Here is a 23,892-nt window from a genome sequence, read left to right on the forward strand (position 1 = left end):
AGGAACAAGCTGGTCACAGTTTCCAGCAGCCCTTAATGTCCCCAAATATTTCCCTAAACAACATTTACAATCATATAGAGATTAAATTAATGCAACGATTATTGGGGTTTTCTCTATGTTATTATAGGGTCTTTACCTTACACCTTGTGGCAGCTGTTGATGATTTGGCGCTATATAAATAAAATTGAACTGACTTGAATGTGTGGTCTAAATCTAAGGAAAACAAGCCTCCTGAAATTTTCCTTACATCAAGTATTTGAGATCTTTTCCACCACTGAATATACAAATAAGTGCACCGTGATAAATGCTAATGAGAAACAAAGTCTGTGGGTTCTCGTGAGATGATTGACATTTCCCGTATCTCATTACTGGCATAGCCAAGAAGAAACCAAAACCACGTCAACAAATTCTGAACGCATTTTTTTTTTTACTTGATTACCAGCAGTTAAAAAGATATGATTTTAATCGTGGGAATGAAAGTACTTGGGGTACATTTGAGCTGTTTTCTAACCACGTGTGAAAGCTGATAGCTGAACAGTGAAAAAGCCTGAGCTGCAGCTGGACAGAAGAATGCGAGAATAAAAGAGGAAGCCAGAGGAGGAGCCAGCAGATGGCTGAGAACAGGATTTAGAGGTAAGATAGTCAGAGGGAAACGCTCTTCCTGAGTTGAGCTGTTGACTGTATGGACGTTTTCTCTGCTCTCACCGCTGTGCTGAGCTATGGAGTAGACTTGCACTAAAATTGTTTTTTTTATTTTCAAATGCTTTAGACACGTATAAAGGTAAGAAAAAAACTTTTTCTTCTTCTGCCACTTAAAATCCCCTCTCCTTGTTTTGCCTAACAGCTTTGCAAGCAGAGTGTGCAGCTTGGTGAATCAGCTGTTGTGTATGTAAAAAAGAAAAAGGTTTTAGAAGGATACTAACTTTCTGTGTGAGGCTATGTATATTTGCTCAACTTTCCACGGCCAAAACACACACCAAACAAGAAAGAACTGCTCACCACAAAGAGATATTTTTGTACAGCCAACTTCATGAGCACTACATACAGTCTCTGGTATGCCATATCTTTCAGGTCTCTGCATGTGGAAAAGACTAGAAAGAGATATCAAAGAGCACAGATACAGTCTTTCTACCCTCACATGCTGTCCTGAATTCTTTTATGCTGAAGTAAAAGAGGCTTGGACACAGGGGTATTATAACTTTTCCAGAAATGACGCTGCCTCTTTGCCAAGATGAACAAGCAACTCACATTCCAATCATTGTTCATGTGCTCTGCTCAGTTCTCATTGACATTAAAACATTTAGCAGAAGTTATTTTCTGTCCTGTAGTATGATTGTGTTAATTTATATGTGACACTTGTCTGCTGTCTTGAGCTCTTCTGGGTGTAACTCACTCATAGTTCCTCCTTTCCTATAGCCTGTGCGCTATAATACTGCAGACAGACTTTGCACTACAGTTTCTGTGTGTGCAGAATACCCAAGGGAGTACATCAAGTAAACCATCAGGCCGTCAACCTGACAGCCTTTGATGACCAAAAACGGTTACAAATGCAAGCTTGTAACCACAGCCTATTTCAGAACCTCAAGCACACGAGTTTGCAGAACTTATCAAGTTTAAGATTCCTGTGAAGGTTGCACTCACTTGTTTGCGTTTTGGTTTGCCATAGGAAGTTCTAGTAGAGGGTTCACTTCCCTCTTTGTGGAACAACATTTCCAAAGTGATTGATGTAACTAATCTTAATATTGGTTTTGAAGAAAAACAAAACAGCTCTGTAAAACCCCCAAAACCCATAAATAAATGAATAAAATACAAAAAAATCAGCCTAAAATATAGAATTAATTAATAAAATAAAATAAAAATGTAGCATACTAAACAACATCAAAATGAACAGTGATCTTTATCTTCTAACCCTACCGGAAATGCTGGCTACATTTTTAACAGCCACTGAAGCTGCATGTGTCACCCTTTTTTTTTTCTTCACTGTTATACCTGCAGCTATTTTTCACATTTGGTCTCTCTTCCTTGCCATTTTTGCCACCCTGTTGTTCTCAGAATTTATTTCCTCACGTGCAAATTTCATGCAGCTGTGAGTTCCAGTATGCTTCAAAAACATAGGATCAGCTGTATTGTTAATGTCTTCTGACTTCCACCACTTCAGTATCTAATATCAGCGTGGGGTTACTGTTAGAAGCCTGGGAGGATCTTACTTAAATTGAGCAAAGATTTTTTAAGAGAAAGGAGGACTGGGTGTATATGTTGAGCTCTTCTTATTTGGATGCTTAGAAAGTCCTTTCTTTTGCATGAACACTAAAAATAAAGATATACTGTATATATCATTAATACATGGCAATATTTCAACACTTATGTGTTCTTTCCAAAAGTTACAATGCCGCTCTACTGTGATAATAGATTAGCGAGTGCCAGTAGATTATCTTGCTGTGTCTAAAAATCCACTGCTGCTACTGTCAGGTGAGATAAAATAGTGTACTGTATATGTAGCAGCCTAGCTTCCCCCTGTTTCCAGTCATTTCATGCTAAGTTTATGCTAATTGGCTCTTGGGGGGAAAGTTCCAAACCCATATGATACTGGTATCAATTTTGTCATCTATGTCTCATGCAAAACTTACACCAAGGGATACAAAACAACCATAGAGATACAGAAAATGATGATAAAGCTAGAATACACTAACTTAGCAAAGAAGCAAATAACGTGTATTTCACCTAGTAAATAAGCTGACATTAATACAGTGCACATTTAGCATTGCTGTTCAATAAATTTAGCCTTTTCAGTACACAGTTCTTATTTGACAGGGTAACATAATAGAGCATGGCTGCTTAAAGACACAGATATTTCCCCAATAAATGCAAAAGTCTTCATTTCTTTAGGAAAATGAGAAATAGAAGCAAACTGAAACTTGCAAACATCCATGGAAATGCAGTTTATAAGCAGAAAAAAGTTGTACAATTCTATTGAGCTTGAAAGTCGAAGTCAGTATTTTATTTGACCACATTTATGCTTCAACACAGCTAGAATTCTCTTAAGCAACCCTTCTTGTAATTACTTTAAGTAGTCTTTATGAATGGATCTCCAGCCTTCTTCAAGGACATTCCAAAGCTCTTTGGGTGTTGGCTGGCTTTGGTTCCATTTTCTGCCAAGATTATCCTGCACTGATTATCCAAGACTAATGGTATTCCAGCTATCAAGGTATATGCTGAATGCAATAGCAGTGTGTCTGAGATCATTATCCAGCTGAAAAACAAAACTGTTGCCAGTCAGATGCTTCCCAGATAGCATGGATCAAGATCTGATGTTATTTTTCTGCATTTATAATTTCATCAATTGTGACAAGATCCCCAACACACTGGGTGAAATGTAGCCCCAAACTAAGTCAGAGCCACCACCAAGTTTTATAGATGCCCGTAGATACTCACTCTTCCACCTCCATGTATATCGACGATCTCTACAGAGTCAGTGTTGCCATTAATTTCCAGTTTCCAGTTCTTGTGTAATTTTTTTATACCTCAGCCTGTTTTTCTAGTTTCCAACTGACAGCCACCCTTCCACTGAGAGCATTTCTAATGAGGCTTCAGCGAACAGTAGATGGATCAGCTGAAAGGCCAGATGCAGCTCTCAGGTCTTGTGTCAGGTCTTTGCTGGAGTTTTTCCTATTTCATAAGGACATGACTTTCAGATACCATTCATCTGCAATCGATAGTTTTGAAGGTTTGCCACTTCTTCTTTTGTCCATTGCTTGTTCCGTTTCCTCAAATTTTTCACAACACACTGCAAACCATGCTAACATATGCGAGAATATCTGACAGATATAAGTTTTTGGCTGATAAAAATCACCTTGTTGGTGGAAAAAATTAGATTTTTTGCTCTGCCTGTGTTATTTTTGGTATTTTTCGTAGAACCAACTAAGGAAGTAGGAACTAATAATGTGGTCTTGTGACAGGCTGCTAGTAACAATGTGCCAAAAGATACTAGTTAATGTTAGTTCTTTTCTTAAGTTGTTTGTTATATTTCATCACTTTAGTTATTTGTGTTTTAACTTTGAAAGATTCATAAGTTTTATTCCTCTGAAAAGCATCAGATACACGAAGTGGACTGAAAATTAATGAAAAAGCAGACAATATCCAAAAAGAACCCAAATCAAAAACAAACAAAAATTCAGAAAGCCCAGTGAAGTATTGCTCAAAATAAACAGACAAAAAATAGACAAATGAGAGACAGCATTGTATTTCAGATGTTACATTATCAGTTTCGTTTCCTGTTCCTATGTGACCATGATGAGTAAGATATCATTAACCCTGATTCTTGGGCCAGTCTGGTAGCAGAAAGGCAACACTGAAAACAGAAACCCCCTTTTCAGGTAAATAAGAAGACTAAAGCTTTCAAAACCACTATTAAAGGAAACTTTGGAGGAAGTTGATGTCTTGCATCATAGGGACTGGAATCAAAATTAAGATTAGGGAAAATGAGTTTTCCCCAAAATTGGATTTCTCAATGTTGATGCTATCATATTGCACTGGTGCATAAAAATGTAACATGTTTTTATTTTTTGTTCAAATCACAGAAAATAAGCTGAAACTTTCACATATCCTATACATAGGTTACACATTGCCAAAAAGCAATCAAAGAAATGATTTATAATTTGAATATCTGAAAAATATGTTCATTTATACACTCAGCACTTTGTTATGGGCTCCTCTGCTGCTGAGTTTTTACTGAAGCATGGTCAGCAAGCCATTAGTAGTAGTTTTGGTACCATGGGCAGGTGCTGAGCCCTGTCAGAAAAGTAAAACTGGCATCTCCATACAGCTTTTCAGCAGCACAAAGTGCTCTCAAATCTTCTGGTAGATGGCTGCATTACATTTGGACTTGGTAAAACACAGTGGACCAACCATCAGCTACACCAGCAGATGGATGGTTCCTCAGATTATCACAGACTGTGGAAAGTTCACACTAGACTTCAAACACCTTGAAATTGTGCTTTTCCACTTGTTAGAGTGAATTGTTAAATGTTTGTCATTTTTATTCTTACCATTTGTACTTTAACTGTGTGTTGAAAGGAATTCTTTTGTTCTCCCCTCCCCAGATTCTCGAGGTTCTGGGTGAGGGGCTATAGTGTTTTATTGCAGATACATCCTATCTGGAAGATCTGCTTCTTTTGATGTGGTAAAACTTCCTGCCCTTTGTATGGCTTCACTGTGTTATCTAGGGTGAACCATAGATTGGGTGTGGGGAGGTTACCCTCTTTATGACCTAGAATGTTGTTCCTGCTTTATGACCCTTTGGTCAGCAGTCACACAGCACACACACACACACACACACACACACACACACACACACACACACACACACACACACACACACACACACACACACACACACACACACACACACACACACGCACTTACAAAACCACAGGCAAGGTACTCTTTGTGTGTATGTATACATCATATGTTAATGACCCTATGCATATTCAAGTAACCTCAATAAAAGGAGTGCTATGGGGAACCTGGCTGAGAGTCTGACGGAGGTCAAGTGGGTGGAACGACACTTGGCTCCAGACAGGCCTCCCCGTGCACGGAAACATAAGAACTTTGCCTACTTGTGTCTTGTTCTTTGCTGTGTAGCAAATTGTCCTGAACGTTCCAGCGAGTAGGTTTATGCTATGAACCTATCACCACTCTTCCTCCAGAATCTAAGATATCCCAAAATGCAAAGTTTACTTTGACCTAAGTAGAAGACTTTGGACTACTGCTCAACAGCCCAGTTCTTTCTCTCCTCAGCTCAGCTAAGACTTCTGATGTAGTCTTTATTTCAGGAGCGCTTGTTATGAGGAATGCAACAACTCCGGCATCTTTGCTGAAGCTGACTGTGTGCAGTGTCTCTTGATGAGCTGACACAAGTCTTACTGCATGTGAACTTCTCCCAAGTTTTTGAATCAAGTTTTCTTGACACTTTTCTCAAAACTGCAGCCATCCCTGTTGCTTATGCAAATTTTCCTGCCACACCTTTCTCTTCCAGATGACTTTCCATTATTATGCTTCAATACAGCACTGTGCAAACACCCAGTCTTTCAGCAATAACAATCTGGGGCTTATCCTCCTTGTGCAGGGTGTCCATGATTGCCATTTGGACAACTTTCAACCCAGTGGACTTCTCCAACTGTGGTTGCATGTATTAAATTAGACCGTTTAAATAGTAATACATTCTTTAGACTAAAGTCTAAAGTACTAAACTACTTTAAGATACTGAGTTTCAGATCTTCATGAGCTTTAAGCCACAATCATCAACATTTAAAGATAACAAGGTTCAAAATAGTTTCATTTATGTGTGAACTTTTTAAGATGCACTGGTGTAGTTCTTCAAAGTCCTTCATTTCCTCTCTGCAGATGAGTGACCGAGACAGCAGCATCTCTGCCTCTCAAACTGAGGGAGAATTCGAGGGAGAGATGGATGAAGAGCTTGAGGGAGACACGGAGATGGAAGAAGAGAAAAGTGAGAATGGGAGAGGCAGTCCAGCCCCCAGTCTCTCCAACATCTCCTCCACTCTGCGCGCCGTTATACGCATCAAACAGAAGTACCAAGCAATGAAGAAACGGCGTCAAGAGATGGCCCTGGGGGGCCAGTGTGCCCTCACGGGCGCCCCAGGACGGACCAGCCCCAAAATCTTCACCTTTGATGGATTCACCCCCACTGCCTTCTCCTCTCCATCATCCAGCATCCCACAGAGGAAGAAGAGGAGAAAGAAGAAACGGGTGTTGTTTCCCGAAGGAGGGAGACGAAGGGCTGCACCAAAGCAGGACCGCAGCCGAGCCAAATATTGCCTGTATCTGCTCTTTGCCATTGTCTTTCTCCAGGTAAATAAATAACAACACATTTTCCAACTAAGCTGCTATCAAGTGGTGGAATGCTTCTCTAATATGCTCCTCTTACCTTTTTCTGGTACCATTAAGAATTTGATTTACAAAAACATTGAACGAATGAATGAATAACTTCCTTAGGACTTATCTCTTGCTAGTCTGCTTCTTTTGTCGCCAGCTACAGTATAAATAGGGAGGGCGGGACATTTGTGCTATCTTCAGCTCATGTGCATGATTAAATATAGACTTTCTGCTTGCTCAGTCATGTCCTAATTCATTCAGACGAGAAATACAACATGCCATTAATCAGTCTAAGGTGTGTTCATCTTTGATGAACCTTGAGGCACTGTTCAGCAGAGATTGGTTAATCCAGCCGTCACCCAGCTGCTTTATTGTCACGTGTATCTTGCAGCTTTGTTTATGGTTTATTTTGCCATTTCAAATGTAAATATTTAAAACTGGTCCAAGTGTATTTCCTGTTCTAGTTTGCCAAAGTGAGAAGCTGGGCGGAAATCACTCTCAGCTGTTTGCCGCATAACTCCAAGGAGATGATCTGTATATCAGTATATTTATATATTTCTAAAGATACACAGTGATGCCAAAAAGAACATTTTCATAGAACTCCATATAGTCCTGTGACTGTAGTATTTGTACAGTAGTATGCTTGCTGAAATTTGTATACTCTATAAAAAACACATATTGGGTGCAGTGAAATTGAGGTTTAAAAACTGTAAGAAATATCGTCCCTTCTTGTGTACCAGCTACACAAACATTGCTCTGCAAGGCTACTATATGCTGCTTCGAGGACATAGCCACACACCTCACTATCAGCCACCCTGCATATTTAATACTTTACTTAGTGCAGAAATATTATTATTAACAGTTTAATTTCAAAATTAAATAATTCTGTATACTATTAATTAAGTGGATTTATGATGTTAGCAGTAGACTGGCTCCTACGCAGAACTTTTCTGCTTGAACACTCAAAGTAGAACAACGAGTGTCATTCACACATGCATTCCTATCTAAAGATTCACACTGATGAATACAGGAGCAACTTTGGATTCAGTATCCTTGGGCAAGATAATCAATCTAGAGCAACCATAGTCTTCTGTTAAGCAGATGATGTGCTTTGCCTCCTGAGCAACAGGCACCCCTACTTTCACTTCATAACACTTCATAACGCATGCGTCTGTAAATGTGTCAGTTATTTCTTCCCCAACAAAGCAGTGAGAATGTGTTCTATCTTTGGCAAAATTTGTATTGCTAATATATGAATTGATCTAGCACAATAAACTGTGTAACACACCAGGAATTTGGGGGGTTTCTTTTGTTTTCAATAAGAAGATGTTTTTAATTGTATATTCTGACATATTTGGAAGTTTAATGATTGAAATTCAACAAGTTTATTAGCATTATATTCTACATTTATTTAAGTACACAGTAGTTCTTCTTTTTAAAGCCTTCTGAAGTTTCACTTTATATGTAATACTGTCTATATAAAGGCTCAAGGACTGCACATGAGTCTAAAATAATTCCCTTTGTTTTCAGTGTTCTTGGGCCAAGGAGTGCATCCCTTTTTAATGAATCCTGGAAATGCCCCTGCACTCGGCTATATTCTTAATAGCTGTGGTTTGTTTCTTTCAGGTCTACAACGCCATAGAGAACCTGGATGACCACGTTCTTAGATATGATCTGGAGGGATTAGAGAAGACACTGAGGAGGGAAGTGTTTGGGCAGCAGGGAGCTGTGGAGAGCCTGTTGTCCCACCTGAAGGACTACCTGTCTACCTACGTCCACAACAAGCCTCTGGTGGTATCCCTGCACGGCCCGACCGGGGTAGGTAAGAGCCACCTGGGACGCCTACTGGCCGGACATTTCCGCTCCGTGGTGGGTGACACGCTTGTGCTGCAGTACTATGTGCTCCACCACTGCCCCCAGGAGGCGAACGCCCTGCAGTGTGCCAGTGACCTCTCAGCTCTGATCTCAGAGATGGTAGAACGAGCCGAGGAGGAGGAGAAAATTCCGCTCTTCATCTTCGACGAGGCAGAGCACATGCACCACGAGATCCTAGACACGCTGTTGCAGCTCGTGTCCTCCAACCAGTCCAATGAATACCTGAATGCTATTTACCTATTTCTAAGCAACCTGGGTCATGCACACATCACCAAACATATGCTGCACAACTCTTCGAGTATTTCCATGGCAATGACAGCATCAGGTCGTCATAGCAATCTGGTAAAAGAGCTGACTCCCATTTTACGTAGCATGCTGGAAGAGCTTCACCCGCTTTGGACAGAGGCTGATATCTTACCTCTCAGTCTTTTGGAGAAAGGTCATGTGATGGAGTGCTTCCTGGACGAAATTACTCGAGAGGGATTCTACCCGGATCATGCTAACATAGAGCGGCTCGCGGGGGAGATTGAATACTACCCTGCAGTAGGGGGGCACGAATACTCCCAGACAGGCTGCAAGCAAGTGGTGGCTAAAGTCAACCTGCTGTGACATGCTCTTGTTCGCATTCTTTTAAACATGAAGAAAAGGGAGTGAATTTACAATTATGAAACTTGAATGACACAATTCAAAGCCAACGCTTTTAAGAGTGGTTTTGTAAGAATGTAATAAAAAAAAAAATTCACACACAAAAAGGTGGGGATATTAAGCTTTGTCGGGGGAAACAAGGAATAAATTTGGTGAACACTTAAAATGCGGCAGGCAGTCCCTGAAGGGTGGGTTCACCCAGTGTACATTAATAAAAGATGATTTAAGTTGCCTGTTGTTGTATCTCCCAAATACCTCTGAATAGCTGCATAGAAAAAGGAAAACACCTAAACTGATTTTTTTAAACCTAGACATTAGTACAGTGCTGGCTCACAGAGGATATTTCAGTAACTCCAGGGACAGTTCACCTAGCACTACCAGTAAGTAAAATGTAACTGTCTAATTAAACCAATCCAAACACTTAATGGACTGGCACAAAGGTATGTTCAGACATTCAGACACTGCTAAGAGTTTCTGGTTTGACCACCTTGACATTTGGAGCAGACAAATTCTATATACGTAAATCAGGCTTGGGCTGTGGTCAAAACCCCCAGTTATTGGACTGTGCTTTAAATCATACTCTAGGTGCTGTCCCTTGCCTACAGATTGAGTATCAGTCATTGTCTGTTAAACTCATGGTGAATTTTTTTTAATTGTTTTTTAAATGTGGGGCATTATAAAAGCAGCTCTATCTATCTAGTCATGAATGCTGATAAAGAAAAACAAGTGAAGGATATACATCTTACTAATGGTCTTTTTATCTCCTGGATAAGGGTAATAACATGCACTGGAGCTGTGTAAGACTAATATTCACTCATTTATGAAGGAGGAAGTTCATAATGCAAAAGTTACTAATACCTATTACAGGATGTTCACAGGACGTGTGACAGATAATGCAAGTCAGCAGAATGACAACGCAAGAGCACATGGTAGCAAAGTGTCTTTGCAGGCAATCAATATATTTGAAAAGTCTGGTCTCTGGTAGGGTCATCCAAACAAAGACAGCACAGATGGGCATGGCCATATATGTTAAATTGGACCCATTATATTTTTCCTTATTTTCTTTTATATATTAATATTTTATTTATTTTCATATTTGTATTTTATTTATACTATATATAAATTCTATATATATAATACACACCCACAGTTACATTGGAGGATGATCATACTAAATGTATTTGCATAAAATGACATCAATGTAGTGCTCTAAATGCTCTGTTTCTGTTTTTTCCTGCTCTTCTTGCTTCTGATGTTAATTAGAGTTGGTATGGGTTCCTTTTTAAAGAAGGAAGACAACTTTGAATGGGAAGGAGCTAAAAACCTCTTGTTCCGGACAGTGGAAGAATTGAGGGGCTCCACCAAAGCCCAGCACAAGTAAACTGTGAATCATGTAAAGGTACTTTATTAAAGTACAAGAACTTGCTAGTATCCGGGTGGAAATGACCATAATATTGTTTAAGGTATCTTTCAGTACAATTGATATCAACTTTATGTGCAGAATTCACCACTTAAACACCAACACTATTCTTTTTGATGCAAGTGCAACTTTAAAAGAATATTTTTATACTTTAAGAAATCTGTTTTCTTCTCAACAGACATGGCACGAAGGATAGCACATAACATTTGTTTTGAAACTAGTGGCACAAACTAGCTAGCTTAGTTTAGCAATAAGGTGGCTACAGATTAACAACTAGCTTAACACCCCCATGTAAAGATAATTGTTTTAAATTATAAGGAACAATAAGCTATCACTTATAATTGCATAAATAGATTTTGTTATTAACATTCATGTCATATGTGGTAATGGTAGTAAGGGTACATGTATTTTGGCCTGACAACTGTTACAAGCTTCTCTATTTGGGTATACAATGGCAAAGAAAATGACTCTTACATTTCAGTCAGATCCAATCTTCACTTGTTATTTAGATCTTTAAAATCCCAAGATAGTGAAAGTCAACATGCTCAGCTACAGCTACAAAAGCCTGGGCACCACTGCACTGTAAGAGCAATATAATACTAAATACTGAAGGCATTAATTGAGACAAAGAATTCAAAGCACTACTAGGTGCTGTTTTCCCATTTTTTTAATTATTAGAGTTCTCTTAGTTTACACTGGAAAAAAATGAGGTACTGTGTCTATGTGACAAAGAAAAAGAAAGTCTCATAATAATAATAATAATAATAATAATAATAATAATGATGACAACATAAGATGAAAAAGAAACACATTCTGATGCAGGATTTCCAACCAAAGAAACAGGACAGATATGTGGGGACACAACACTCCTATCAAGTGTTTCAACTGGAATTAATTGGAGGACAAGCACCTGTATTTTAATATACAGAGCTTAAGAGTGGAGATAGTTTTGAAGACGCGATCACTGACAGCAACGAGTGAGGTCCCCGAGCAACATGAGGAAACAGCTGGCAGTCAAGTTAAGATGCCTGGTGCCTCTGAGATACAGAAGCAAAATAGCCTCACTTTCATTGTGACCGCTGAGCTGAGACAGATAGATGAAAACAACACTGCAGAAATGTAAAAAACAAAACAAAAACAAAAGCAAAGAGCTACCAGAAGATTCCATTATGTTGATTTCACCTACCAAAATCAGAAGTCACAAAGGGCTAAAAGAGCATTTTGAGACACGTGCAATAATAGATCTAACATCTTTCATGTCGTCATTCCAGAAATCGGTCTTTAGCGCTTAACTTCATCCACCACTACTTCAATATTTAATGATATGTGTTGTATGAAAACAATGACATGGATTAAATAGTCCTTGGATTGCAACAAAAAAGCCAAAACTGTTCAAATGGATACAAAAATAAAGAGACGACAGACACTCTGCACCTTTTTTAACCAAGCAAATAAGCTTTAAGCTCTGCATCCAACCCTTCATTTGACATGCTTTTAGGAATGCAGTAATAACTCAGTACTGAAGCTTTAAATGAGCTACACATGTACACCAACAACTACTTCATTCAAGACCTACAGGGAAATAAATAGTTATTTCAAACGCCATAAAAACAATTCTCCACAACGCCAGTTTCAGGATCAGCCTCACAACTTTTTAAGCATAATGCTAAGACTTGACTATTACTGTCAGAAATGCTCATCAGAAGTATGAACAAGGGAGGGGTGTGTGAGGGAGAGTCCAGAGACAAGAGAAGGAGACAAGTTATCGTGATAGGAGGGTGCCGAAAACTAAGTGCTGAAGTGGGCTTCTTCTTCTTTATTGGTAGGTCTCGTGTTTACGCTTCAACCTCGAAGCCCATGCCGACTTTGTGTCCGCCGGCGTTGAAGTTCTTGCCATCAATGAGAGCTGAGAGGGTGACCTTAACACCTGCACAGACACAGTCATAACGTTGTAGATACACTTTCAATTTTAGACCTGTTCAAAAAAGTTGACATGGGGGCACGAGTATCAGTGTGTCTATCCTATCCTAACTATCCTGTGTAAGTGTGTGGTGTAAATTTGAAAGCACATGGTTTGCACCTTCTTGCTTGATCAAGATCTTAACTCCTGAATTTCTTAGTCAAGGTTGCCCTCACAAGCTTCAAATTTACACTCCTTAGCTGGGAGATTTTTGATCGACTGAAATGGGTTAAAATAAAAACATTTGGTACAACCAAAAAAGTTGGGATGCCGTGTAACATGTAAATAAAAGAAAGTGCAATGACTTGCAAATATCATAAACCCATATTTTATTCACACTAGAACATTAAAAAAAAACAAAAAAAACATTTCAAATGTTTAAATGTTTACATTTTACTATTTCATCAAAACTATTAGCTTTTAATTTGGTGGCAGCCATACATTTCAAAATAGCTGGGACAAGAGCAACAGGTCAATAACATGAGTGTGGGGGTATGGGTATAAAGAGAGCATTTCAGAGAGCTAGAGTTTCTAAGAAGTAAAGATAGGGAGATATTTGAGTCTGTAAAAAAAAAAACTTGATATTCAGAATATTTTTAGAATAATGTACTTTAATTTTACGTTAAGATGTAATATATAATTGCGAAGACTTTTAATATCTCAGGATCTAAAATGCACCATTAATAGGGAAAGTTATATGGTTTTAGTAAACAGACAAGATCTTTTACAGGGAAGAGCGTTCATGGTTGAGACAGTGCTAAACTCCATACTGTATATGTTACAGGAGCATGGCTTCATATTCGAAGATTCCAGCTGCTTAACTGGTCTGTCTGCAGTCTAGATCTTAAACCAACTAAAAATATTTGGTGCATCACAAACTGTTGTTTACTCAGAATCATATATGCAACAAGAATATGAAAACATTCCCCTTGCAAATGTCCAGCAACTGGTTTCCTCATTATCCAGACATTAACGCACTACTACTGCCATCAAATTCATTATGACCTTTTTTTTTTTTTCTTAGAATTTTTATTTAAACTTAGTTTAAAGAAGTGATTTTTTTTACTTTCTATTCTGAATAAAAATTCAGTGTGTGAGATTTGCAAGTCATGGATTTACATATTATATACCATTGTATTGTATGGTCTTTACCTTACAATATAAAGCTCCTTGAGGCAACTGTTGTTGTAAATGGTGCGACATAAATAAAATTGAATTTAATTGAAAAATATAAATTTTGGGAAATGGGGTTGTATTTTTAAACAACCAAGATCTTCCTGTGTAGGTTGGGAAAGATTTTGCTGGGTGCCAATGGCACAGTTGAGGAAGGTAACCCACCTGGTCGAAGGCTCTGGGTGTAGCCTATTCCAATCAGACTGGCATTGTTCACTTTGGCCTGTAGGGGAAACATGACAGGGTGTCAGATACAACAGCACAACAGTTTGTGAGAATATGCTTCAGCAACAGTGCATGTGAATGTGAAGAGTCAGTCCTCACAGACAAAGAGGCATCTTTGTCCAGCTTGTATTTGGCAGCAATGCCGAAACGAGTGTTGTTGCTACCAGCTGTCCAGGCCAGAGTAACCGCTGTCTCCAGCTCGTCATTTACCTTTTGGTAGATGGAGCCGCCAAACTCAGTCCCGTCATTACTGAGAGAGAACAGACATTTATTTACTTATGCAAACAGAATTCTATCCTGCAGACCCGTCTCCAAATTATAAATTCATCCCTCTTTGTATTCAACTTATGACAACCCATAATGAAATTAGTTACTGATGCCCAAAAATGTGTTTTATGTCACTGGGACAATTCATCAATCAGTTCATCCTTCGTTCCAAGTGAACATTTCCATGAGAAAAATCTCTGGTTCGAGATGGGAGTAGACACAAATCCCGTGGGGTAGTTGCTCTTGGGGTAGAAGGGTAGAAGCAAATCAGTTCATGAAGTCCAATATGAGGATATTCTGTCTGTAGGTTTGGACAACCTTAAAAAAATAATGCTTCCACCCAGCAGGATTTTGTACAGAGCTTCGTCTACAGCAACAGAAGTTAGATATGTGATGCCCATAATTGGAAAAGCAACAAAGCATCTTTACAAACTGTTTATGTACGTATGTAAAATCACTCACACATTGGTGTGAAGCTGGAAGTCCCCGGCCCTGTATCCGAGTGCGAAGTTGTTCTGAGCCAGTTTGGATTTGGCCGTATCAAAGGCCATCTGATAGCCGGCCAGCCAGCCTTCATAGCCCAACACAGCAGAAGCGTGGATGATGGGACCCTCGAAGTCTACATCGCAGCCAATATTCATATAGTCACGCTTGTAGCCAGTCTTGAGCTTGCCACTTTTCTTGCTGAAAAGTTGGTTAATCACAGTGATGAGCCATTAAAATACCAAAACCAATGACAACAATAAATTCCAACTTATCTGGAAACAATATGACGTATTGAATTCCCAGATCACACAGCTCCACTGCTGTTCAAAAACTATTTAAACCACATGAATTAGCCACACTTTTGCATAAGCTGACATGTTCTGTTATTACTGTAAACACAATTTTAATTAGATTCTGACACAGACAGAGTAGGAAAGTCAAAAAAATATATTAATAGAGAAAGAATGCTTTGATAAGGACATGCCAAGAGAAACAGAGTGGCCAATAAGTTAAAAGAAATATACGACACTGAGAAATCAGCTTATTCTTTGAGACTCTGTAGTGGTACATTACTATACATCAACGTGGATACAATAAGTAAGAATAACAGCACTAATTTTTAGAGGCATTTAAGTATGCAGAAGTACTTTCAAATTTGAGTATTTTGTGTAGTTTTTAGATGTTTTTAATAATTATAGGTACCTCTATGTGTGTCCATCTGTTCTCAGCACACAATAACATGTAAAGAGTGAGTGAGGTCAGCTGGATGAAAACTTCTATCTGTTGTTCAATTGTTCTATCAGATTGGGAAAATATTAGTAAACTAAGTGTACAGCTTTTACTATGTTGGTAGTTAAAGGTTTAAAAAGGAGAACTGAATTTGAGGCTAAAACAAGTTTAAAGCCTGCAGCTAATTATTAACAAGGCAAAAGTGGAAAAAAAAGAGTCAGCACTCTGTTTATCCAAGATTGACCCAAAGTTAATACTGATTACATAACACAGTATCAGTCATGCAAACTAATAAATGTAGTCTCACCCTGTGTTTGGTACAAAAGATGTATCCAAGCCAACTTTCAGTCCTTGAGCCAGCTGTAGGTAAAGTAAAACTTGGGAGTCAATAGTTTTTTTAAGGACATTTAAACAATTAAATCAGTTTCTTAACCACAAACACAAACCTGGTCCTCCACAGTGACTTCAGTACCGAGGGTGTTATCTGTGTTCCACTTCTGGTTGACGCTCAGGCCTAGCTCCTTCATCTTGTATTTGGTCTCCAGGCTCCCTGAGGCCTTCCCTGTATCTGTGTTACTGGAGCCAGATGTGTTGAACTCCTGGTGAAGGACCAATCAGCACAAAGCATCAGTGTGGAACTCAAGAGTATTGTTGTGCAGATTGTTGAATTGTTGGATATCAAAATGGAAAAAGGAACTGAGACCAAATATAATTAGTCATGTCAAAAATAAAGGGATAAACATCAGCATGTACTCTACATATTAAACAATATGGAATCTCTGACATAATAAGACAGTCTCACAGATGAATGCATCCAAGACACTAACGAGGCAGAAGACAAACAGAAAATGAACACAAAAACAATGATAACCATGATGAATACAACAAAGTGATTATCTAAACTGCCACTGACAATCAGCACTAGAACACTTTTTTAACAAGAATGCATGCTTAAAATCAAAGGAAAAAAGAGAACTTTGAAAAATATATGTAAGAATGCAATGTAATTTTTCAGACAGTGGCTGTTGCCCTGACTTGCATTTATTAAAATAAGATTAGACTGCTTTTATGCATAGTGAAATGAGTAAGAACAGTGCCAAGTCATTAGAAAAACACAAATCCACCTCCCAATGTTAATAAGATATTTTTCTGTACTGGCATTTCAATATCAGTCCTACTGAGGTGGGCAGAAATGTATTCTAGTTCCGATCACACCCATTCAAGTTAACAATGAAGATTCCACCAAATTCACCACAGCATGTTTCAGACATGTCGCATGATTGGCTTTTAGCCCTGTGTCACTAAAACCACTTGTTATTGATGGATACAATGTCAAGGAGGGCAGGAAATTAGACACAAGAATGCACCTATGAGTATTCCTGGGGTTAATTAGCTCATTTTCTCCCCAGGTACAGATTTTATAACTCAGGGATTTGATGGTATACAACAAGATGGCCAATTAGCTCCCTCTAAATGTTACCAGATGTGTATAGAATAGAGATATAGATACAGTTTCCACACATGAATGCTGCAGCAAATGTAAACAATATTAAATGGACTGGCTCTTATACAACATACCTCTTAACCTATATTCATACAGGCACTTTTTTCTAAACCTAAGTGCTTTCTGTGTAACATTGATCCAATTCATTCATGTGATGGATGCGTCAAAAACCAACTTGGGATTCAGTACTTTGCCCAATGATACTTTGGAATGCAAACTGGAGAAGGCAGGGATTGAACCACCAATAAAAAAAAAAAAAAGTACTTTATAACAGTAGGTAAGGTCAGCTAATTAATCCATATCCTGAGCCTAAATTTAGCTGGCACTTTTCAATGTATTTTATAAGCTAACCCTCTGAGCTAACAATCACAGATTTATACAGCACAGCCAAATTACAGCTGGCTAGCTAACGGTATCTTGCTTGCCAACATCACTGCCAGTAAAATAATATCTGAAAGGTAATACGAGTTAGATAGTTTTCCAAATTACTTAAGGTAGCATTGTACAGAAATCTGTAATCTGTTCAAAAGTAATGCAACATGTGGCATTGTTTTTGTTTTGTTTTTTATTTCAAAGTTTATTTTCAAAGAAAATTATATTTGATTTAAACTACAATCAGGGCTTTTCTCTAGATATTTTCTTTATTACAAAGTACATTAAAGTGGTGCCCTGCTGATGATTTTCGTATCGACACGTCTTTCAGTGTGTGCTAACAATAACTAATTTCATCTTACATGTCAAAGCAGAAAACTAAAACCTGAGGTAATGATCAGATAAGCCATCACCACACACTATGCATGCGTCGCAAAACAACATATGTATATGAGTCAACAACATATCTCTGTGTGAAAATCTGTCACAGAACTGAGACAACGGCAGCACAGTTTCTGTGATTGTACTTCTGTGAGTCCAAAGAGATGGTCCTTTAGCAAATCTCAATTCAGACACAAATATAAGAAAAGTCAATGCAGTTGTTTGAGAGACTGACTAATACATGTATCATGTTGTGAGACATAAAGGCCTTCATAGCACATTATGTTCAAGTTAAAATGTTCTAAAAGCTTAGGCACCATTACTGAAGCTACCAAACAAACACAGACGCTGCTTCCATCTTTAACACCCTCAGGTGACATTTTCTGGCATTTAAGAAAGATTGTGTGACTAAGGATCTCATCAATTACTTATTAACTGACCAGGAACAGCCCTAGTCATTTCCCTGGGTAACTGCAAACTGATCAGTGTCAAGTCATTTGATTCATCCTATAATACAGAACACGACAATCAAAGTTACTGAGCTATTTCGCTCTAGTGTAAAGGGATCTGTTGACAGAATAATGAAACAATGCCATTCAAATTTTTTTTAAAAATAGCTATAAAAGTGTAGTGCAGACCGGCCACCCAATGCATCGGTTTGCTTTCTTCACGTTTTTAAATTCCTCCAAGTCTCTTCTTTTCCTTATTTTCTGTCATACATATCTTATTACAATGATGGCTGTTTGGGGTGGCTGTGACTCAGGAGGTAAACGAAGATCGGTGTCTTGATTCCCCGCCAATTTATTATCAAAGTATCCTTGGGCAATATACTGAACACCGAGTTGCCTCTGATGCATCCGCTGAAGTGGAAGTGTATGCGCAAATGTTAGACAAAGGGCTTGGATACAGAAAAAAGTGTGTGTGTGTGTGTGTGTGTGTGTGTGTGTGTGTGTGTGAGATTGTGTGAATGACGCTTGAGGAAAAAGACATTTACCACTGAACATGTTCAAAGCTTCAAACAATGAGGACTGGTTGTTTACAACTACCCTGACTGCTCTAAACACTCGTTTTCAGAAGATTTTTTAACTCTTGGTTCAGCATGATGTCAGCAGGGAAATATCCCTTACATGGTATTCTCAGGCATATAGCACTAGTTATGAGCACTGAAGCCCCACCCACCCGCTGTTCAAACCTCTTCTGTTCAAAATGTAACCAATCAGTGGCTAAAAAAGGAGAGAAGCTAAAATGTCTCGTTTCCACCAGTGGAATAAAGACCAAGTAAAAGATAAATACAGGACTATTTTGAGCAGTAAATGTAGCACAAAAAATTGAAATATTGAGCCTGAAATTAATATAATAGCTTAATAATATTTTTCTCCATTTTCGGGCATTTTATCAACCATACAACATACTGTTTGGCCAGGTATAATATTGTAAAAATAATGTAAAGGAGTACAGCCCAAAGTAAAGACATTCTCCATAAAGAAATGGAAATAGTATAAATGAGTGTGATGAGAGAGAAAATCATTTTTTCATGCTTTATGAATATTATAAATACAAAAAAACTATTTAACCACATTAACAACTGAAAAATGACTTGTAATTGAACAAAGGTTTAGGTAAGTTAACAGAACAGAAATCCATGGAAACGTGTTCTGAGTTACAGAGACAGACAGAGCAGTCAGCTCTGACACCGATCTTACCATCTACATTAGAGAGCGAGCAGTCCAGGGTAGCAGCATGGAGACAGAGCAGGGGTTAGGAAAGGTGGCCAGAGAGACAGACAAGCCACAAATGCACACCTGCAGGCCTGTCATGTTTCTCAAGAACAGAGAGCAGATTAAGCCAAGCAGGTCGACATCAGCACCATTCGTCCACCTGAGATGTTTTTACACATGAACTCAACAGACGTGTTCTCACTAATGGAAATAACTCTGTTTGGTTAAGGTGAGGGGTACTTGAAGGAAGCAGCACAGACAGTATATGACATTCAGTCACTTGTTGTGAATTATCTAAACAACCACCTATCAAATTGCCACACAGAGATTTAATGTCCAGTCTGTCTGGTATGGATATTTGCCTTCGTGCAGGCAGCTCTGCTGGGTAATGTCTAAAGAGTTCAGAGGTATAGTTCATGTGTGAAAACAGCTTTAAATCCCTTTCAGCTTCAAGTCACAGCAGGAGTCCAGTTACTGTAATTAAATAAGGCATTGAGCACGAGAGGGTACCTGTGCAGCAGGAGGAGGTTAGAGATTGGCATGAAAAGGCAAAGGAGAGGCGAAGAATAAAGAAAGAACATGAAAAGAAAAAAGTGTTCTCACCACTCCGCTGTGTGATTTCGTCTTGAGGTCCAGCTTCACAACACCAAAGCCTGATTGATTACAAAATATGAGTTAATAGTTATTATGTGCAAGACAAATCAGAGACAGGAAGGTTTAAAAAGGCATAATTTAACATTTTTAGATAGATTTTCCCCACAAAGGTGGTTTATTGATTGTAAAGACTAAGCAACGTTGTGGTCAGACTAGCTGTAACATCATTTTAAAATGTTAAACGAGCTACAGACGAGCTTGGAAACCTTCCTTCATGGTATCCAACACAGACTTTACTTGGACTGGCTCCCCAGGTATGCTGGCAATTTATTTACTAAAAGACAAGCTGATTTCTTTTTTTCCTTTTTTTTAAATTTAATCACTGCTTACCAGTTACATCTGTTCATTCTCAAGTGTTTCACCACATTCGAGGTGCTGCTCTGACAGTTTTCCATTTCATTCAGCTTCCTTTAGAGACTCTTGTCTATTGTTAGATTTATACAATTTATATACTCCATGAATTGATACATAAATTATATAATTTTGTACATACTGGTATCTCCTTCAAAAACAAATATGTACCTTATATGTACAAAACTGAAATTTCAACTTTCAAAAAGTGAGTATCCAATGTCTGAAATTACATCCAGACTTTTAGTTTTGTTCACAGCAGTGTATTTATTAAATGTGCAGTGTGGATAAGAAGCACAGTTTCCCCACAGTTAATAATTTACTCCTAATCTTAAAACAGTGCTCACCATATCCCTTGCTGAATATATCTTTGGCGGCCTTGCCCAGGTCTGAGTATGCTGGAGGGACAGCCATTGTGCTGGAGAAGATAAAGACAGACATTTCTTTTGTCAAATTTGAAACTTCACAATCTCTTTATTCTACACAAGTGTTTAAAGGCTTAGCAGTAAAAACTCATCTTTAGAAACAGGGTATGACCATCCATGTTGTTCATCAATTGGTTATACTGCTCAGTTAAGTGCTCATACTGAATGAGCACTTAACAAAAGTTAAAGTCTCAGTGGTTTTTGTATATAGTCACAGGTTACTTCACTAGGTATACATATTCAGCTGCTTTTTAACAAAAATATCTAATCAGCCAATAACAAGGCCACTGCATTAAGGCATGGGTATAAACATGGTCAAGACCTGCTGAAGTTTAAACTGAGAACAGAGAATGTTTGCAGAGCATGTCCGAAACAGAGAAAATATCCAGTGAGCAGCAGTTCTCCATGAAAAATACCTTGATGCAAGAAGAGCACAATGGTCAGACTGACAGGAATGCAACAGTAATTCAAACAACCACTCATCACAACTAAGGTATGCAGAAGAGCATCTGTGAATTCACAACATGTTGAACCATGAAGCACGTGAGTTGCAGCAGCAGAAGACCACCTGTCAGCCAAGAACTGGAAACAGGTTCCATCAAGATCACAAGCCATGCTCAAACTGGGTTCTTGAACATGATAATGATTTTCATTGTACTCCATTCTTCACTGTCTCTACAATCACCAGAACCTTTTTGAAAGTTGCTGACGTTTGAGGTTTTTTGCTGAAGTCCCCATTTTGTTAGGTTGGACTCCCGTGTACCTACTGAATGCAATAACTGCCTGTACCTGATTAAACAGTCGGGTTACCTATTGACATCCAGCAGATGGGAACAAGCTGTTCTTTGATAGACTCCTTTTAAGCTAACAACAGTATTCAGGCAGAAACTGGTGTACTTTGGTAAAGCAAGAAGAGCCACCAAGCAATGCACTGAGTCAGTAAGGTCCAAAAAACCTCAAGCAGAAAACTGTTACTACGCCCAATCCATTAGGTTCAACTCTATGCTGTTCTGTGTTTACTACACCACCAGTCAGCTGTTACCACCTGGAGAGCTACGGTGGTTTCACATGGGATTCACAAGCTGAAACATCTGCTGTTATTACTGCACTTATGGTAACCTACCTACTATGTTGTTATTATATTATATTATATCATATTATATCATATTATTGGAAACCACTGCACACACGTCTCTGTGTGTGTGTGTGTGTGTGTGTGTGTGTGTGTGTGTGTGAGACAAGCTATGCACTCACAGTAAGAGCAGGGAAATGAGTAACTAGCGCCACTGTACTGATGACTGATGTCACTCTAAATAGACTCACACGGAGCTCTAAACGAGACATGTGCAAAATAATTTGGTAAATAAGATAAAGCCACATTTCCATATATTTGTACACGCGTGCTAACTCATGAACTGGCTACGATTGCTGCACGAAGAACAAAAGACTCAATGTGGGGTAGCATATAAAACAGGGGGCTCCGTGTTTCTTTCTCTACTGAATATACTGCCGTTGTAATCGGACTATTACTTTACGTGTACAAGCAGCTGGTATAGTTAAGTTCCCAAGTGACCAATGCTAAACGACAGCTCTTTCTGCTCTTAGCAAATGTTCAGTGCTGCATCTCTTAGTTGGGACAAAGGATAGCAGATGGCCGGGAGAAAGGCGTGTAGGGGGTTTGACAATCAGTTAGCTGGTTGCTCTCTAAGCTGCACCGACACACTAACAAGCAAAAAATATGATAGTTGCGAGCATATTAGTGACACCCTACTCCTTTCCCAAATACTCAAATACACACACACGCACGCACGCACGCTTTTATATCCAGCTAAACAGAAACCCCACTGGTACGGCTGCTAAATCCGTGCCTAGCTTGACCGTTCTGTGTCGCTGCACTTGAGCTCTGGAAACCAATGAACCAAAGGATTTAACTGTGCACTGCAAAGCTAAACATCATTACATAAGTGATACCGTTAGCTATACCGTTACAACATGCTAGCTGGACATCTAGCTAACCTTGGAGATAAACGCACAATTCTCAAAGAAACAACAGCAAATATAAATAACTACGCAGGGGTTATAAAGATCAGCGATGTGTTTAACATTTATCAGCACTGTTACCGATGCAGCAAAGGTATTTGCAAATGGAGTCTGCACAGCCCGGAGCGTCCCTGGCGTGTTGTGGCGGAGTGAATTGACAGCTAGCCTAGCTTGAAAATGCCTATAACGGGGACAGGGCACAATGAAGGAGATCCATCATGGCGCATGCGCGCTATCGACCAGAAGCGAACAAAGAGTTAATATAAGAGCAAGAGATATATCTGAGACACTGTTAATGGGAGGCAATAAACGTTTATTAGAACACAGAGGCGGATATATCAACAATGGGCCTTATTCGTGGACGCTTTGTCTGTGGACATTAATGCAGCTTTCAGACTGTCAGTCACATCCTCTGAAACATTTACTGTATCTCACTGTAGAATCATTTTAAATCAAACTTGCCTTATACTACGGAAGCGTAGAGCTGCCACCCAGGCAAAAGAAAAATAGAAGTATATCACGTTATAACGTGAAAAGTTTATTGTTCTAACAAGATACTTTTCACGTTTGTACAATATACTATCATGTTTGTACAATATACTTTTCACGTTTGAACAATATAATATCACGTTATTACAATATGCATAATTATCACGTTCGTACAATATAAATATCACGTTCGTACAATATAAATATTATATTGTACGAACGTGATAACTATGTATATTGTAATAACGTGATATTGACGTTTGAACAATATAATATCACGTTAT

The 23,892-nt window shown here is 38.7% G+C and overlaps 2 protein-coding genes across 3 annotated transcripts; one reads left to right on the plus strand and one right to left on the minus strand.

Moving 5' to 3' along the window:
• Positions 1 to 636: 636 nt before the first annotated feature.
• Positions 637 to 11,641, plus strand: tor4aa (torsin family 4, member Aa). The gene is made up of 3 exons (XM_031730756.2): positions 637 to 781; positions 6,403 to 6,870; positions 8,521 to 11,641. The coding sequence occupies exons 2-3, from the start codon at positions 6,403 to 6,405 to the stop codon at positions 9,376 to 9,378; spliced, it is 1,326 nt and encodes a 441-aa protein (XP_031586616.1). The 5' UTR covers positions 637 to 781; the 3' UTR covers positions 9,379 to 11,641.
• Positions 11,486 to 23,345, minus strand: zgc:56235 (uncharacterized protein LOC393186 homolog). 2 transcript variants are annotated; one of them, XM_031730755.2, is made up of 9 exons: positions 23,201 to 23,345; positions 21,002 to 21,072; positions 20,253 to 20,302; positions 16,121 to 16,273; positions 15,982 to 16,034; positions 14,922 to 15,143; positions 14,292 to 14,442; positions 14,133 to 14,190; positions 11,486 to 12,761 (listed from the first exon to the last, which is right to left on the minus strand). In XM_031730755.2, exons 2-9 carry the CDS (start codon positions 21,066 to 21,068, stop codon positions 12,670 to 12,672), a joined length of 846 nt encoding a protein of 281 aa, XP_031586615.1. In that variant the 5' UTR covers positions 21,069 to 21,072; positions 23,201 to 23,345; the 3' UTR covers positions 11,486 to 12,669. The 2 variants fall into 2 exon arrangements, with proteins under 2 accessions (XP_031586615.1, XP_039470801.1); XM_039614867.1 differs by lacking the exon at positions 23,201 to 23,345 and adding an exon at positions 22,334 to 22,352.
• Positions 23,346 to 23,892: the final 547 nt, after the last annotated feature.

This window comes from Oreochromis aureus, linkage group 7 (genome assembly GCF_013358895.1).
Source record: "Oreochromis aureus strain Israel breed Guangdong linkage group 7, ZZ_aureus, whole genome shotgun sequence".
Lineage (NCBI taxonomy): Eukaryota > Metazoa > Chordata > Actinopteri > Cichliformes > Cichlidae > Oreochromis > Oreochromis aureus.

Bases quoted from the DNA above. Each gene is read 5' to 3' on its own strand.
- tor4aa (XM_031730756.2), top strand. From the start codon at position 6,403: ATGAGTGACCGAGACAGCAGCATCTCTGCCTCTCAAACTGAGGGAGAA. The intron at 6,871-8,520 runs GTAAATAAATAA...TGTTTCTTTCAG, and splicing joins TTGCCATTGTCTTTCTCCAG to GTCTACAACGCCATAGAGAA.
- zgc:56235 (XM_031730755.2), bottom strand. From the start codon at position 21,068: ATGGCTGTCCCTCCAGCATACTCAGACCTGGGCAAGGCCGCCAAAGAT. The intron at 16,274-20,252 runs GTGAGAACACTT...GTCCTTCACCAG, and splicing joins CGAAATCACACAGCGGAGTG to GAGTTCAACACATCTGGCTC. The intron at 15,144-15,981 runs GTGAGACTACAT...CCAACTTTTCAG, and splicing joins TCTTTTGTACCAAACACAGG to CAAGAAAAGTGGCAAGCTCA.